This window comes from Papio anubis, chromosome 5 (genome assembly GCF_008728515.1).
Source record: "Papio anubis isolate 15944 chromosome 5, Panubis1.0, whole genome shotgun sequence".
Lineage (NCBI taxonomy): Eukaryota > Metazoa > Chordata > Mammalia > Primates > Cercopithecidae > Papio > Papio anubis.
The window spans coordinates 117510317-117528913 of NC_044980.1; the positions used below are offsets into that span (position 1 = coordinate 117510317).

Sequence of the window (18597 nt, forward strand, 5' to 3'; positions counted from 1 at the left end):
ATCAGGTCTAAACCCTGACAGGGAAGCTTGCCACAGCTTTCTCCCATCTGTTGCCAAAAATATCCACACCTATCCTGCTATTAACCCCTCAATCCCAGGATCGCCAACAACCAGAGGGGGAATGGTGTTTTACTTTGCTCAGAGCCAATATTTTTACAGTCTGTAAGAATGCTGGGGCACGATTACTTAATGCTCATTTTTTCTCCATATCCTGGTATTGGGCTGTTTTATGAGATTGCCCATAGTCACCTCTTCATTTAAAAAGCATTAGAAAGAGACTCCACTACCATATAGGGGAAATCACAGCTCTTTAGAGGTGACCACTGCTGCAGTCTCTTACTTTGCATTTTAACCACCCTTTTTCTGCCTGACGTCACTGCTTCATTAGCAAAGCAGGAGAAGCTTAAAAAACCGTTTCCTTAAATTAGGCACTGATCTTTTCTCCAAAACGAATCAGCAAGGCTGAATTTCCATCCCTAAAGGACAAACCTGTAACAACTGAATTTTGGTCACTTCTAATTCCGCCTTTCGTAAATGCGATGGAGACAACTCTTCCTTTCAGAACCATGATCAAAGCCATTTATGCTTTGCAGCTTGCTGAGAAAACAACATGGGCAAATTCTCACAGAGGGTCTAAGGTATCAGACTTTTTCTATCTCCTTTAATTCTCACAAAATTCCTATTTTATAGAAGCAGAAACTGAAGATCTCAGAGGATGGGCAACTTTATCCAAGGAGCTGAAATTCAAGACCAAAGCTCTCTGATCTTAAAGTCCATGGGCTTTCTCATAAAAATAGTAACATCAGCAGCTACTTTTTAACACACACAACATAGAGGGATTATAACTGTCTTACCACATATAGTGTAGGAGGGATTATACTGTGCATTCTCTCTTTTGATCTTTACAAAATTGTTAAGGGAAGTATTTTACAGATGAGGAAAAGGAAACGTGGGAAAAGTTAAGTAACTTAAAAGGTCACTCAGGGTCGGTGGCTGAGCCAGAATTTGGCCCCACATTGGTCTAACATCAAACGCAAACCCTTCTAAATGTAAAATAGAAGATGAGATGGAAAGAAACCTTTCTCCACGGGTAATTTCTGACCCTTTTCTATATGTTGGAAGCAATATACCTGAATCACCCTTTATTACCCATAGTTCAGAATAGTGAATCTCAGGCTTGCAAGAAAATACTACAATCCCTTCAGAAACCTCACTTTAAAACCTTACTGAAACCAAAGCTCAGCTTTTGTTTTATTGTTATTGTTGTTTTAAATCATCCAATTCTAAAATTACCACTATGCACAGACTGGGAATTATACTGCCATTTCCACTTTCTCATTACCAGGTATGAAGACCAACCCTGCCCTCAAGTGCTGTTCAGGCTTAGCAGCTGATCTGGTAGGACTTGGCCTGGGGATAGACCAGGGCTCTGGCCCCAAGGCCATCGGGGCCAAGATGGATGCTTCCACCTCCAGCCAGAACCCCCACCATGCCAAAATTCTAGAATGCCAAAAATCCGAGGCCGGGTGCAGTGGCTCACGCCTGTAATCCCAGCACTTTGGGAGGCCGAGGTGGGTGGGTCGCCTGAGGTCAGGAGTTCAAGACCAGCCTGATCAACATGGAAAAACCCAGTCTCTACTAAAAATACAAAAATTAGCTGGGCGTAGCAGTGGCACCTGTAATCCCAGCTACTCGGGAGGCTGCGGCAGGCGAATCGCTTGATCCCAGGAGTCGGAGGTTGCGATCGGCCAAGACTGCACCGTTGCACTCCAACCTGGGCGACAGAGCGAGACTCCGTCTCAAAAAAAAAACTCTGGGGTCTGCATGGCACCGCTTTGGGATGGAGAGGAAAGGGGGTCACTGACTGTTCGTGTCTGACTGCCAGAAGGGTCCCTATATGCAGGTCTCAAAGCAAGAGAATGTACACGTACACAGCTACATGTGTAAAATATGCTTTAGACAGCCGGGACTATTTTTAACTTCATTCTCTAGTCATGACAGTTTTCAAAGCAAAACAGAAGGTACTGAGTATGTAAAGATGGAATATAATTAAACCACTCTACTCAATGTCTTAAATTTCTTTTGTTATGAAGCCAAATTAAATTCCTCCCTCAAAGACCTTGAACTGTGTAGCATTCTATAGCAAAGTGATATTGGTGGAGGGGGAGCAGACACGGGGACTCTTTTCTACCACACCACATCATTTGTCACATACTTAGCCTCAGTTGTGTTCTTTGAAAACCTGTCCTACTGCTGAGCCACAGATACTTAATCTGTTTCAAAAGTGCCGCTGACATCTTTCACTACTCACAGAGCTGTGTGTGCTTTAAATAGTAGCAGTAAATGATCAGTGTTTTCATATCTTGTTCATAAGAGTTCTCTGATTTCCTCTCATCCTATTTCCAAAGACACTTAAAGCACAAAAATAAGCCACAAAGAAAGGAGACCATCGTAAAGTTACTAAAAAAGTCTGTGTTCTTGGATTAATCCTTTTCACAAGGCCCTTTGTACAAAGCTGAAAAGTTCCACGCAAATTCCATTTCTATCAATTAGATCTTGTTCCCAATCCCTTAAGAGAGAAACTTTTTAAAAAGAAAGTTCAATGGAAAATTCTGGATGTTCCTAAACATGGTTGTGCCTATATTAGCCAATAAATCAATTTCAAAACACATGAATAATGCATGTATCTTAGTTGATATTGGTCATTGATAAATACACTGTCCTTGTGTGACCCTTATTTCTCCTTAAAATTAGGTTGAAATCAGGGAAAGGTTAGAAGTCTCTCATCCTTACGCTTCTGGATGCAGACATGATTTTAAGAAGAAAGAAAGGCAGGGAGAATAAAGAAAAGCCCATTTTGGAAACCACCATATTCCGATTTCTCTCAGCTTAACATCAGTTATTTTTCTTATCTTCTTTTAGGGAATCTCACTTGCAACCACCTAAAAGGAGTGTTTTCAACCAAAATTTTACACATTTGAATTACAAACTGGAAACATGCTGGTCATAACAAATGAAATGACAAGGAAGCGCCTGAGTCACACTGTATGGGAGCTATGTGGTGTCCTATAAAGATTGCGGTGAGCTGAGATCCATATAAAGGGAAGGCCACAGAAGCATCCAAAACATCGCAGGTCCGTCACAGAAGAAGACAATTTTGACTCCCTGCCCAGGATACTAACTTGGTACCACTCACTTTCCTCCCTGCAAAATCTGAGTATTGCTCACATATATTCAACATATGTCTAAGAAGCCTCTTATGTGTGTCTCCTGCCTCTTTTTTCCATACCTCCCAAATGTTGACCCAAAACATTGATCAATTTTAATAAATTAAGCAAAGTTTTGGAAATGTAATTTCATTCTGAATCACAGTTAAGCAACTGGGTAAAGCTCTCCATAGTTTATCACAGAGATGGAATGGTTAGAGAGAACATGACAAAGCTTCCCCATATACCATCTCTATACATGCACGTATACTATATTTCCATCCATATGTAATACTTAGCTACATATCTATTGTCAAGGACTCTTTAAAGAAACATTCATTCTTACTACACATCTAGAGAAAGGCAAGGGTGGGTTTTCTCATCTGATTGTGTAAACTGAGGAAACTTAGTCTTAAGAGATAAATTACTTCTCAGGGTCAGGAGCAAAAACAAGAGGCCATAGCCTGTCCCAATGGGGTCTATCATGCCCTCTACCAAGTTCTAAACCTAAACCACTTTTAAAAGTTTCTTCTCACAGAGCCCTACACACACACACACAAAAAGCTGCTTGCTCACAGGTCCATAATTCGGTTTCCCCACCTTGAGAACACAGCAGATTTTATTAATAAAAGTCAACAGATCACTCTCCAGAGAGAACCCTCTTCTAACAGTTTCTTGTGTGTTCTTTCAGAAATTTTATCCATATAGAAACATACAGAGGAAGAAGGAATCACTTTTCATTGTATAGCCTTCTGTGCTGCTTGAATTTTAACATGACTATACACTATTTTATCATTTTTTAAACTAATTTTTTAATGAAAAGATGCTAGGGCGTTCCACTTTAGAGTAAAAGTAAAGCAGAGAGGAGAGGGTAGATGCTTGGAGACTATTATTTCAACTCCTCATGCAGAGGTCCTGAAATCCACAGGTGAGTCCAAGGTGGCATAAAGACCTAGTTTGTGTGACAGGAATCATGTATTAACCCCAGGCCCTCCCGTTTAGATGGGTTGCCATTTAAGCTGCCTCACTGTTGGGGAAGTCATTCCTCCATCCAACAAATTATTGCCAGGTGCCACAATATGCCAAAGGTGAGGAGATGAGCAGTGGTCGAAGAGCCAAGTGTGGTCAGAGCTGAAGATGGTCAGTTAAGCCCAGGGCATTGTGGGAGCACCAAGGGGGTGGGGCAGGGAGTGTGCTGAGCTGTGTGTTAAGGAAGTGGAGGACTTAGCCTGAAGGGATGGGAGGTGGAGTGGGGCTGGGCAGCTCTGGATGGTACACTCTGGGAAGGGGCCGGCAGCTTAGGGGGTAGGGGAGCAGAGAGAGCTAAGGCTGGAATACCCGAGAATTCACAAGAGCCCAGGCCAGGCTAAGAATCTGAGGGGTTACTGTGAAGTTGGAAGTGGGCACTGAGGATTTTAAAACAGGGGCACGGGAGGATCCGATTGTTCATGTGGTAAAAAGCACACTGGAAGCCATGGGAAAACAGATGAGACAGGGCAAGACTGGAGGAAGGAAGACAAGAAACCATTACAAATTAGCCAGGTGTAGGTGCGTGCCTATAATTCCAGCTACTCGGGAGGCTGAGGCAGGAGAATCACTTGAACCCAGGAGGTGGAGGTTGCAGTGAGCTGAGATCGCACCACTGCACTCTAGCCTGGGCAACAGAGCCAGACTCCATCACAAAACACAAAAAGAGAAGCTATTACAGTACTTCAAGAAGACCTGGCACCTGTGTTGGGTGGGGGGATAGGGAGGAGGGGTCAGACTCGGGAAGGTGGCAGAGGAGGGCAAACTCAAAGATGTGCCCCAGGGGTCTGTTTCAGTTGGTGACAGTGTCATGGCCTGGGATGGGGAGGATGGGCAGAGGATCGCCTGTTGGGCAATGTCTATCAGGCAGATGGATAGAATTAGATCATCCTAGATCAGCTCTGTGACTCCTGGCAGAGAGAAAGTAATGAAGCCAGTGGAGTGGCTGAGATGGCTCAGGGAAAATGCAAAGAATGTAACAAAGAGTGAGAAGGAGCAGAGTGGCTGGAGAGGTACCGGCAAACCTGGAGAGTGGGGTAACTAATCTAAGGAGCGGGGCTCTAAGAGTAGGGAGGTCTGGGCAGTCTGGTGTCCAATGACGCCATGGAGAAGCCACGAGAAGACGCTGCCCGCCCATGGTCCCTGCTTTCCTTCCAGCTACCAGAAGAACAAAGCAGCTGGCTTTTTAAAAGCTGTAGATTCCTAATAATTCCCTTAATTTTACCCTAACAGCCACTGGCAGCCTCACAGTGTTGCCCCTACACCAACCTGGAAACTTTTGTTTCAATTTAGGTGAAGAAATGACTCCACATCATGGCTGCAGTCACCTATTTTTCCATTAGATGACGCATGATCTTTGAGAAACCAGATCCCATCCCCAAATGCCATGACCCTTAATCTTTGTGTGTCACGGACAGCCAAGATAATGAGCCCTTCATTTCAGGAAGCTAAATCACAAAAGTAATATGTATCCTAAATAAGCTTTTTCAAACCTCTATCCCCACCCACCACCTGATCCCGGCCTTCCCAGAATGACGTCCAAGGCACATGCCCCTTAATCACCATTGGTCCCTGAACAGAGATAAACTCTCTCTCCTTCCCTTCTCTCTTACTACTCTTGTATCTTTATATTCACTAGTTCCCTAACGTGGTTCTACTCTACAAATCCCATTTGAACATCCTCCCTTTCCAGTCTTAGAGCAATGAGCCTTTAAGAGAAGGAATATCGAGGGCAAGTGACCCTGCTTAGGGATTTCTCAGTCCACAGTCTAGTTAAAAGGTCACCAAGGCCAGGCGCGGTGGCTCAAGCCTGTAATCCCAGCACTTTGGGAGGCCGAGACGGGCGGATCACGAGGTCAGGAGATCGAGACCATCCTGGCTAACACAGTGAAACCCCGTCTCTACTAAAAATACAAAAACTTAGCCGGGCGAGGTGGCAGGCGCCTGTAGTCCCAGCTACTTGGGAGGCTGAGGCAGGAGAATGGCATGAACCCGGGAGGCGGAGCTTGCAGTGAGCTGAGATCCGGCCACTGCACTCCAGCCTGGGTGACAGAGCGAGACTCCATCTCAAAAAAAAAAAAAAAGTCACCAAATGATGATCCATGGTCCACATCTGGCCCACTGCCTGTTTTCCTAAGGCCTGAAAGCTAAGAATGTTTTCTACAGATGAACTTTTGCAATCAATGTAATGACAGCAAACATTAACTTTGAACACTTATTAAGTGGAATGTTATTCTCTCCCACAAGAAGAATTTCATTCTTCTCATCAGTAGATCTGTATTACCGAAAATTGTGCTCAATAATTGTCATTGGATTTTAATTTTTGTCAATTAAAAAATTCTGTGGAAATCTGTTTTCTCCCTTGTTATCCAAGTGCCTATATAATATACGTGATGTTGCCTCTTGGCCTGCAAAGCCTAAAGTATTTACTATCAACCATTTACAGAAAAAAATTTGCCAATCCTTGCTCTAGCGAATTCAAGAGCTCATTTAGGTTCACTCTTGGACGTTAATATCTGTTGGTGGAGAGGGGGAGGGGGAGCTAACAGTATGTTGGAAGAAGGCAGGAAGGAAGGGAAAAAGGAAGTAGGGAGTGGAGGGAAGTGTAGGAGATTTTAAAAGTAAACATCTAGATCCATGTCTGAATGAAAAATAATAATAAATGTACCTACTACTACCTAACTCTTAAAAAAACCTAAGAGTCATAAACCAAAAGAGATATGAGGAGCCACATTCCAGTTCTAACTTAAGCAGTCATAACGTAAAACATTAAATATTTATTGAACATCTTTTTATTATACTAGCCATTGTGCTGGGTGCTAATAATAACCAGGACAGACAAGATCCCTCCCTTCATGGAGCTTACATAAGAAGTAAACTTTTTAAAAAAACAACACTGTCAATCTATGATAACCTCTCTATTCCTGAAAGAAGAAACTTAAGCATCCTATGTAATTGCAATGTGTTTTTGGTACATTTTTAGCTTGAAAACCAGGATACTTTATCTTAATTCCCCCATAAGTGAATGAAGTAGATGAAAAAATCAAGTTCTCAAACACATTCTGTTGAGAACTAGAAATGAAACAAGCCCTCCTAGAAACCTGGGGTTCTTTCATCCAGAAGTCTAGTCATGGATGAACAACGAAGGCCATCAGTCCCAGAAGCTGCTTCTCACAGAGTATGACAGGTCAATGTCACATGTCACATGTCTCACTAATGCTTTTGAACTGGGTAATACAGTGTAATAAATAGGAGTGTGGTCTCTGTGCTTCAATCTCAGATCATTTACTTACTAGTATAATCTTGAAAATTTACTTAACCTTTCTAAGCCTCAATTTCCTCACCTATAAAGTGGAGATTATAGTATTACCTCATTGTATTTAATGTAATAGACACATCAAACGAGAGATCCTACATAAAGCCCTCAGTATCTCTATCATATAAGTGTTCAACAATGTTAGTTATTACTGTCCTTGCCAATACCAATCTCAATAACAAATGTTCATAAGCCTTTCTTAATTTGTCACATGGCTAAACCAACACATTAAAAACATACTGCTATAGTCTCTGAAAACCAGAGGACAATTTTCAAATTAAATGAAACACTTCAAAATACCTAGGGATGAATTTATAATTGAATATTTAAGGTTCTTTAGAACCAACTACATAATAAGATTTTATTTGGAGAGAACAGTGATTTTTCCTCTTCTAAAAGCTGACATCCTAAGAGAAATCCCAGGCTAAGAATGAAATCAGGATCTTCTACTTCTAGTGTCAACATCCATGAGAATTAAGAATGTTTGCCTCCGCTATTTTATAGGGGTACTTCAAGAATTAAATGAAACAAACTCTGTGAAAATGGTCTCAAAAGAATGCACGAATTGTAAATAAAAATAACAGTTACCAAGTCACCTCATTTACTCTTTAACACAAAAAAATGATGCCACAAAGAAATGAAGGATAGCAGGGGTGGTAAACAGGACCACACTCTCTTGGCATCACATTTCCAGAATATTCATTATTTATTTCTACAAATGTGTCTAATATCCAAGTACGAGCACCCCATGGGTGACAGAGCTTGCCATATCTGCAGCAAAATAAATATTTCTATTATGCACTCCCTTAACCATTAAAATAATTTCTAGCTAGTTGACAAACACCTGCAATATAGCTTTAGCAATATCTAGACTACATTTAAATCAAGTTGATTTGAATCATGATTTAAATAATCAGTCAAGAAAAACTATTATCTTCTAAAATTAAAAAGTGCATGCTTATTTTTTGCCATAATGGTAATATACACACTTCATAAAGCTCATAGATATATGTACGTATACTGCTTTTTAACAGAAAATATTATTTTTAAGTGGTGTAAAAAAATCTTTTTAAATGTTATCATTATTTTTATTTTTAATATTACCAACCAGCCCTTACTTATGCATACATATTTTACATAATGAAAACCATACTCTATACCTTTAATGCATTTATCTCATATTTTATAGCTGCATTAGAAACTCTAATATAGTTGCTTTAGGTATCAAAACTAAATGAAGCATCTATTTAAATCACTGAATGGCTATCTCCTCTAAGTTACTCATGGGTATTTTTCCATAGTGCATTAAAATCTAATAACCATCACCAAAACAACTTAAATTGTTTCATTTAATAAAAAAAAAAAAAAAGGAGGGGATTTCCTTCAACCACAAGTCATTTAAATAAGCAGCTTGGTTAATTACCTTTGTTCATCAATGTTAATACTTACCAATAAACATTTATTCCCTGACTACAGTGCTTATTTTAATTACAGTCCTAAAATATACCAGGAAAAAGTAGTGCTCATGTCAAAGCCACTCTTAGGAAGTTGGGAAATAAACTTGCCACCTAGACTTAAGGTCTAAAGTACTGGATATAACAGGAAGTACTCAGTTAAATCTTACATGACTTTTGTTTTGGTGGAGTGGGGGAGGGTAGGATAGGTGAAATTTTTTCAGGTAGCTTTAGTGTTAAGTGCATTCTTCTGCATTTTTGCATTCTAGAGCTCTAATAACTCTTTAAACTTTAATAAGTTATTAACAAAAGCCCCACTCCCAATCTTTGTCACAGAACATAATTTTATTCTGAATAAAAGTTGTACATTTTGGCTGGGCATCATGGCTCAAGCCTGTAATCCCAGCACTTTGGGAGGCCGAGGCAGGCGGATCACCTGAGGTCAGGAGTTGGAGACCAGCCTGACTAACCTGGAGAAACCTCATCTCTACAAAAATACAAAATTAGCTGGGCCGCGGTGGTGCATGCCTGTAATCCCAACTACGCGGGAGGCTGAGGCAGGACAATCGCTTGAACCCGGGAGGCGGAGGTTGCAGTGAGCCAAGATCACACCACTGTACTCCAGCCTGGGCAACAAGAACAAAACTCCGTCTTAAAAAAAAGTAAATTTGGATTAAATATTTACCCTCTGACACATCTTAAAATTATATAAACTTCTCTTGAAATGTGATTTTTAAAACTCATTTTTGCTGGCCAGGAGCAGTGGCTCATGCCTGTAACCCCAACATTTTGGGAGGCCTAGGTGGGCGAATCACCTGAGGTCAGGAGTTCGAGACCCGCCTGGCCAACATGGCGAAACCCTTGTCTCTACTAAAAATAAAAATAAAAAGAATGAGCCAGGCATGGTGGCAAGCACCTGTAATCCCAGCTACTGGGGAGGTCGAGGCAGGAGAATTTATTGAACCCAAGAAGCGGAAGTGGCAGTGAGCCAAGACTACGCCACTGCACTCCAGCCTGGGTGACACAGCGAGCAAGACTCCACCTCAAATAAATAAATACATAAATAAATTCATTCTAAAAAACCAGTTTTTTAAAAATCACAAACCATTCTGATTTAACCATTTCTTTGCAATCTAATATTTGATCTCAAAAATTAAGCAAAGATTAACTAATATTAGCAAAAAGGCTTTTTTGAGGCTCTGGAACAATACATTCCAAGGACATGCAAAATTAAAAGCAGTAAAATCACCTTAGATATTATTTAGTCCTTTTGTTGTTGTTGTTGTTTTAGTTTTATAAATGAGTAAAGTTAACTCAAAGACCACAGGAGTTTGTAGCCAACAAAGACCCAAAACTTAGCAGAAGTTCTCAAAGCCCACCATGTGCACGCAACATGCAATCTGGTTTCATCTCTGCCGTACACAAAGTTCTGGGCAGATGGGAGACTCTGGGTGTGTCTATGGCCGGCTGAGTGTCCCCATAGGGCAGCAAAGAAGGAAAATGAATACTATGGCTGGTACCTTTTCCTCTTATAAATCCTTTTTGCTTTCTCTTGCCTGTCTATAAAGGAGAATCACACCTTGACGCATGGGCTCAACACATAACATGGCTGAACAATTAGTGCTATCTCACTGCTCCACCCTATCACAATCTGAGCACAGGCCCGCATTCTGCAGACTTCCTCCCTGGTGGCCTCTTCTCTTCTTCTTTCAAAGTGGCATGGCACCAGATGCCATGGCCCCACTCCATTCACCTTGAAGTAGGTAGCAAAAGCAAAACTAGGACCTGCCATCCCAACTTGTACATCTTCCCACTGAAAGCAGGTCATCTTTCTCTGCTTAGCACTCTTTAAATACCTTGTTAGGAGAACAAAAAAATTCTCTTTCACATGCGTTAGAAAGTCTAATATTTTGTCTAACAGAAATGAAAAATAAACCTAATCTAAGCTGTCAAAGAATCATGAAATGCCTCTGGCACTTCCATCAAAGTATGCAGAATTGTATGAACTCTTTGAAGAAATGAAACTGCAGTTTATCAAGTGTGATTTATAAGCAACACTGATTTAGCTGGTAGATAACACTGCTGTCTAATCATTAGTAGTCAGACAACAGCCATGTGAACACATCAATTATGGGCCACTGCCAAAAGCCCTTGAGATCTTGGAGATTAACAGCCAATCCTCTGTTTTACAAGCTCACATCAAAAAGAATATTAATAAGAGGAGGGGCGATGTGAAAGCTTGTCAGAGTAATTCAGCCACTAAAACAAGGCATTTTTTTTTTCTCTCTTCTCTGTTGAATTGGCCCAAGGAAGAAGCTGGCATCAGCTACAAAGTGCAATGCTGCCAATTTCTTGGAAAATGTTTTTCACTAGCATATGGGAACTTGTAAGGGTCTGCAAAACTGCTATTTGGTGAATAAAGACAGGCAAGCCTTCTCCATGTCCCTTTTTAATGCTGGAATGAAACAAATGGAGTCATTATTAAATTATTTTTAAATTAACATGCACAATAGGAAATCCACTGGCTTTTTCTCTACCCTCAAAATCAGAAATTTTGTAAAATCTCATCACATATGTGCCATTTTTAATACTTCTGCCATCTACCAATATGTAACTAAGAGAAACTACTAGTACTGACCTGCACATTAATGAGTTTCTTGAAATTAACATAGTTCTTTACAATGTAGAACAAAAATCAAAATGCACTAAGTGCTTAAATTTCTTCTTTCCAACTATTTGAAGAAGACGGATATAAATCCCACCGATATTTCTGCAATTAGAATTAAACTAGCTCTGACAACCCATATATAGAAAGCACTTGCAAAAATGTATGTCACAGGCACAGCATTCGTTTCAGTGATGTCTGTATTTAACATACACACCAGTGAGGATTGCTATATTTTTGTAAATGATCAGATTAAACCAAACAGCTGGCAACTAACAGTTTAGTGGGGTTCCAGCAGGCTCCCTAATATATGAACATAAGCCACACTGCAAAATGTGTGGTCTGGGTTTCCCTGCCACTTACAGATTTGTTTGCATTCATATCTGTAGAACACTACATTTACCAAGTGTTTTCCTGTTATTTCATTTGTTGTTCACCACTTCAAAATCAGCATGGGGTGGTGGGAAAAACATTAGGGGAGGAAAAAGAAGCATGGGGTTCCTGTTGCTTCTCAGTAGTTAAGCTATTTGCCCCCTAAGTCAGTCACTTAATTCAAGGGCTTGTTGACAAGCAATGGTTAAATCAAAGATGCCTTATGTGGGGATCAAAGATTCTTAATCTGGGGTTCAAAGATTTGCGGAGCCCCAGAAACCTTGTAATTACAGAAGCAAAGGTTTATACGTCTGTGTACTTTCTCTCTTCCTTTTCCTGTAGAGAGAGTCCATAGATGCCCAGTAAAATCCTAACCTACCTAGGAGATGAGAACTGACCCAGTGGTAAATTCAAGGGCAAGAGCTGTGCCTCTTCTTCATTACAATGCATGCTCAATAAACATTTGCTAGACTAAAAGCACAGGCATCATTCTAAACCTCAGTTTCTTCACCTGGGAGCCAGAGCAATAACGTACTCTCTTATGATCTTTGAAGGCTGTCAAAACAACAACAACAACAACAAAACAACCAACAGGAGTGTGGCTTTGGAAGTACTTAAACATAATTTAAGGTGCCACTGAATTCAACACATGTTCCTTGGGTAGCCACATGCCAGGCACTGTACAGAGATTACAAATTATTGATTGTACTTTTTATTTTAGAAAAGAAATAGCCTTCTCAGTAAGTAATTTATCTGAGCAAATGTATTTGGGGGCAACAGGGGTGTCTCAAAAAGGAAACCCTTCCAAGGCTTTGTTGATACTGTATTAGAAGCTCACTCCAAAAGATGTTAGATTTCTCATTAATGGTTGCCATAACCTTCTTTTATAATATATCTGACTATGAGGTTTCTCTATCACCTTTCTGATTATGAAGTTTCTTTTTTCTACCACTTTTCTGGCAAAAATTGTGAATGGTAAGAAAAATAAAACTTAGTAGAGGCTCTATGAAAACCATGCTATAGCTACCTAACACAGCAACACCGGAATTCATTCAGGCGAAACAGACTTTCATGGTAAACATGTATAGCTTCAATCTGTTGAATGTAAACTGAAAAGTACACGTTTTGGAAAAAATAAATTTTAATAACATGTTGTGTTTGATGGGCAACTTCCAGGTGAAAATCAATCAAACCACTGTTCTTTTCAACAACAATTATGGCTATGAATGACCTATGATTAAAGTGTCAGAATGGGCCGTGCTTCATGTTCTTATACAAATTTCAATAGAGAGAAAGGGGCCAAATTCATGCCTGAGCTCGTAATATCTAATTACACTCCAAACTCCTGGGCTGGCTTTTTTTTTTTTTTTTTTTTTTTCCCTTTTACTTTCTCCCTTTTTTTTCCACAAATTAAATCATTAACTTGGTTTAAACAACTTTTCAAAGGTCACACCTAAGCTATATGTTATAATAATCGCTTCTCTCTTACTTTTGAATAACGATTTAAAGAAAAAAGTAGCACTTCATTTTAGCCCTGAAAGTCATGTGGGTAACAAAGAAATCATCAGACAAAAATCTGCCTAATGCAGATGCCATGACAGTTTGTTATTCTGACAGCATGACCCTTCTGAATAAATCATCTTTATTCTTTAAAATTCAATAGGCATGCTCTACCAAACCTGGGAAACCAGGTGCTGCAGTATAACTGATTATACAGATGACAATACTGTTAAAGAATTAAAAATGTCACATAAATGCAAGATAGAAGAAAATCCAGATAATTCCCATCAATGTTTTTGCCAACGATCTCTACATGGAAGAAAAGACAAAAAATGTGGACCCCATCGAGCCAGTTTTAAGGCCCTTTTTTCCTCTGTAACCCTACTAAAAGAGAATCCAGTTCAACAAATATTGACTGAGCATTTCCTGTAAGAGGGCACAGTGCTAGGCGCTGGGGAGATAAAAAGAAATAAGATGGCATCCATGCCCTCAGGGGTCCTAGGGTGGCAGGGGAAACATGCACTCACATACCACAGAACAAAACAGCAAAAGTGTAGATAAACGACATGTGTTTCCAGAGCAATAAATAGAAATGGGGGAAATTACAACTGTTTTGGAACAGTAAAGGTAGTCAGACAACATAACCAAGAAGCAACTAAGGCTCAGAGACAGTGGCTGTTGCCCAAGGGTCATAAAAGAACTCAAAGCCAGGCCGGGTGCAGTGGCTCATGCCTGTAATCTCAGCATTTTGGGACACTGAGGTGGACGGATCGTCTGAGGTCAGGAGTTCAAGACAAGACTGACCAACATGGTGAAACCCCATCTCTACTAAAAATACAAAAATTACCCAGGCGTGGTGGCGGGCGCCTGTAATCCCAGCTACGCAGAAGGCTGAAGCAAGAGAAATGCTTGAATCCAGGAAGCAGAGGTTGCAGTGAGCCGAGATCACGCCACTGCACTATAGCCTGGGCAACAGAACGAGACTCTTATCCCAAAAAAAGAACTCAAAGCCAAATCATCAAGTGGGACCAGTCCCCCAATTCCCAGTTCCTGAGCTTCTCTCCCTGGATCATGACCCAGGTAGAAATCAAGAATAAAAGGTCTGCAAGAGGGAACAATCTGCCTAAAAGCCACACGTGGCCAACATCAGCAGGACTTACTGGCTACCCTCCACACTGAGAGCACGATAGCAAAATGGCAATTTTCTGAAGCCCAGCTGACCAGAAGAGATGACCTGCATAGATCAGACCTACAGCAGTAATATTTCCAACTTCATGTTTTAGACACTCCCAAAACGTTTCCCCTGCCTCCATGGCAATTATCCACATTCTACTAAACCAAAATGGCTAACTAAGCAAAGCTACGGCTCATCTTTACCACTTAAGCAATTCATTTGTGCAGCGATGTCTCTGCCCTAGGATTCTGGGAAACACCAGTAAGTGTATTTACTGGCTGTAAATGTTCCTAGGGCTAGAGCTGCAAATCATTAGTCCCTTTGCCTCCCATTTGACCAAGTACACTACTTAACCACCTGTAAAACACCTCAATGAAGTCATATTGAAAGCAATACTGTGATGATATTTCTAAAAGAAGAAGCCTTAAAACATACACACACACGAAATTCTAATAACCATTCCTAACATCTGCCCTTTGAGAAAGGACGGGGAGGTGGGGGTTGCAGGTTGGAGAAAATACCTTCAAATAAGTTATCTGAAGCACTTGCTAAATGCACACAAAGGAGCCAACCTTTAGAGCTGGAGAATCAGAATAGGGGTTAGGAGACCTGAGACTGGGTATTTGTGGAAATGAAAACAATTAAGCACTCCGGGTAATTCAGATGCACAGCTATGATTAAGAAAGAATATTTATATTACGAGTTCAACAATTCTGTATACTGGATCAAAAATTATTTAAGTAGAAATATGACCCCCAAAACCAAGAAGGTGTGTATCATAAATTGCAGTTAAAGACCATAAAAATAGTTCAACTACCATAAAAGCAGTAGGAGACTTAAGACACAAGGTCTTTCTGTGTTGCCCAGGCTGGAGTGCAGTGGCACGATCTTGGCTCACTGCAGCCTCCACCTCCCCAGTTCAAGCGATTCTCGTTTCTCAGCCTCTCAAATAGGTGGGATTATAGGCACGTGACACCACTCCCAGCTACAAGGTTTCCCCATGTTGGCCAGGCTGATTTCACATTGCTGGCCTCAGGTGATTCACCCGCCTCGGCCTCCCAAAGTACTGGGATTACAGGCGTGAGCCACCAGGCCCTGCCTTATAGTCAAATTTAGAATTCATTGCCTTTTATGGCTAAGGGGTTTTGTACTGGTTTAGGGAGACATTTCCTATTCCAAGGTTAAGAAATAAAAATTTTTGGCTGGGCACAGTGGTTCACACCTGTAATCCCAGCACTTTGGGAGGCCGAGGTGAGCGGATCACCTGAAGCCAGGAGTCGGGACCTGCCCAGCCAACATTGTGAAACCTCATCTCTACTAAAAGTACAAAAATCAGCCGGTCGTGGGGGTGGGCACCTGTAATTCCAGCCACTCGAGAGGCTGAGGCAGGAGAATCACTTGAACCTAGGAGGCAGAGGTTGCAATGCCCAGAGATCGTGCCACTGCACTCCAGCCTGGGTGATGGAGTGAGACGCTGACTCAATCAATCAATCTGACTATACAGTTTAAGATATTCGCACGGGGTAGGGGGAGGAACAGCATAAACAGAATCAAACGACAAATGAAGAGATGGGAAAAAATATTTGCAAAGCATGTAAAAAAATTTGCAAAACACACGAAAAAATTATATATTTAATAATTATACACTGAAATACTTAAAAGTCAGTAAGACATGGCCAACAGCTCACTAGAAAATTAATCAAAGGTTATAAGTTATCAATATTTAGGAAAATAAATACAATGGCTTGTACACATGAAAAATGTAAATTAAAATATATTACTATCAGATTAGCACAGATTAAAGCCAGAAAATTATAACTCACAGTGTTAAATTGTAGAAATTACAGGTAATTCATGTTCCACAGTTGCTGGGAATGCAAATGGATGCGATCAAGTTGGGGGGGCAATTAAATTTTGAAACATACATGTGCAAAGATGTTCAAAGGAACATTTTAAAGGTGCAGATCAGTTTCTTTAAAATGCTGTGATTTGTATAAGGGGACAAAAATATAAATATATATTCTTGAACATATGGGGACTATTTCGAGGACATACAAAACTGTTCAAAATAATTGACTCTAGGGAACAGGCTGGAGGGCATAAGGGGGAAGTAAAACCTACTTTTCATTATATAACATTTTAGTATAGTTTGAACTTTTACCAATTTCTGACCTGCTTTTTTAATTTAAAAAAAAATAGTCAAAAAGTAATAAATGCAACTAATTTCTCGGGGCTCTAGGCCAGTCTCCTAAGTAGAAAACATGTTCAAACCCAGGGAGTATGCAAGGAGTGCAAGAAAAAAAAAAAAAGACTGACATTTCTATTTGTATTATTACCTCGTCATTTCCAATTTTTTGTTATTTGTAACTTTAGTAAACATCAACTATATTAATTCAATAGCACATGTGTGTGTGCGTGTGTGTGTGTGTACACAACCAGAGACACCTGGAAAACATTCTCTGGGGAAAGTAATACTCTTTCAATCAATGTCTTCAGAGAAAGTTACCATTTTGTCCACTTTCTGAAAAAGGACTCAATATTTACGATCTTGCATGTTAAATCAGTTGATATAATTCACACGAGGTAACGTCATCTCCCCTAACCACTGAGAAATGAGAATGAAATCAAAAGCCAGAGGTTAAGCTTAGGATCAGTTCCCACACACTGAGATACTTTTAGAACTTAAGTCACAGCCTGTCCCTCCTCTGCTCAAAGCCCCCCAGTCCCTCCCACCTTTCTAAGTCTTACTTGGTTCTGGAAGGCTCTTGGGAGCCTGGCCTCAAGCTCCATCTTAGATTTCATCTTCTGGAACTCTCCTCTCTCTCTTATCCAGCTTCAGTCACTCTGGTGTCTCCTCAAACACACCAAATACACTCTCCCTCTCCCCCACCCCTAGGGGATTATGGTACACAAGCCCTGAGTCTAAAAAGTTCCCTCCACAAGGGGGCCAAATGGCTCCTAACTGTACTCAGGTCCCTACTCAAACATAAACAAATAAAATTCTTATTTTCCACTGTCTCTCTCTACCACATTCTCCTGCTTGATTCTCCCTTAGAGCACGTAACGCCAACCAAAATATATTTGTTTGTCTGGAATAAATTTTAATATAAGCGTCATGAAAGCAGAGTCTTGGTTTCTTCACTACTGTACCTCCAGGACCCAGACTGTGCTAGGCATATAATAGACATTCAAAAAAATTTTTGCTGAGGCAATATTTTTACTAGGTATTTTTTCTGGGTAAACAAAGTAAGGAATGAATAAAGGAATGAACGAATGAACAAATGAAAGCACAGATTGAGACCTGCTTTTACACCTCCCCCATTCTAATTATTTTTGCTGTCAGAATACAAAGTGGCCAAAGCTTCTAAACTGTAGGAGGAGGCAAGGAAATGAATATTTAACTGCTGTCTATGACTTGTGTATTTTTTTAATCCCTTAACATAGCAACAATACTCTGCACAGTGATAAAATGAAAACGCTCTAGTACTGTACCACCCCTAAATCTATACATATTCTCTGACTTTCTCCGTTAATAATGGTGGACTGTGCTAGCTCCAGAGACCCATGGATGCACCCTATTCCAGGACACTGTCTCCTCTCTCTCTAGTATGGACAGCTCTTCTCAATCCCTCTCTCATCATTCCCATCAGCATACAAACAGGCTGTGACAGTTCTCCACTTTTAAAAAAAGTGATAGATATTCCCTGATCTCTTTGCCTCTTACAGAAAAAAAGAGTGCTATATTAATAGTGTCCTGCTTTTTCTCACCTCCCACAAAAAATCCAAGCACTCTAATCAGACTTTTTATTTCCCCATCACTACCCTTTACCCCAGAAGCCATTTGTGCTAATGTCACCAAGAATCAATTCTGAGTCTCATTTTAA

At 40.5% G+C, this 18597-nt stretch overlaps 1 protein-coding gene and 1 long non-coding RNA gene across 11 annotated transcripts in view; one reads left to right on the forward strand and one right to left on the reverse strand.

Annotated features, from left to right (window-relative positions):
- ZNF608 (zinc finger protein 608) overlaps positions 1-18597 on the reverse strand; it is a 135603-nt gene that overhangs the window by 94314 nt on the left and 22692 nt on the right. Inside the window, exon 1 of one of the 10 annotated variants that reach the window (XM_009209005.4) lies at positions 4235-4811. The exons of the other annotated variants lie outside the window; for them this stretch is intronic. Within the exon in view, the coding sequence (XP_009207269.1) occupies positions 4235-4249 (15 nt within the window). The 5' untranslated portion in view covers positions 4250-4811. Of the gene's footprint in view, positions 1-4234; positions 4812-18597 lie in introns of those variants that run through there. 10 annotated transcript variants of the gene reach the window in all.
- On the forward strand, positions 442-3345 carry LOC103885375. The gene is made up of 2 exons (XR_648420.4): positions 442-638; positions 2923-3345. It is a non-coding gene; the product is annotated as an uncharacterized LOC103885375 (long non-coding RNA).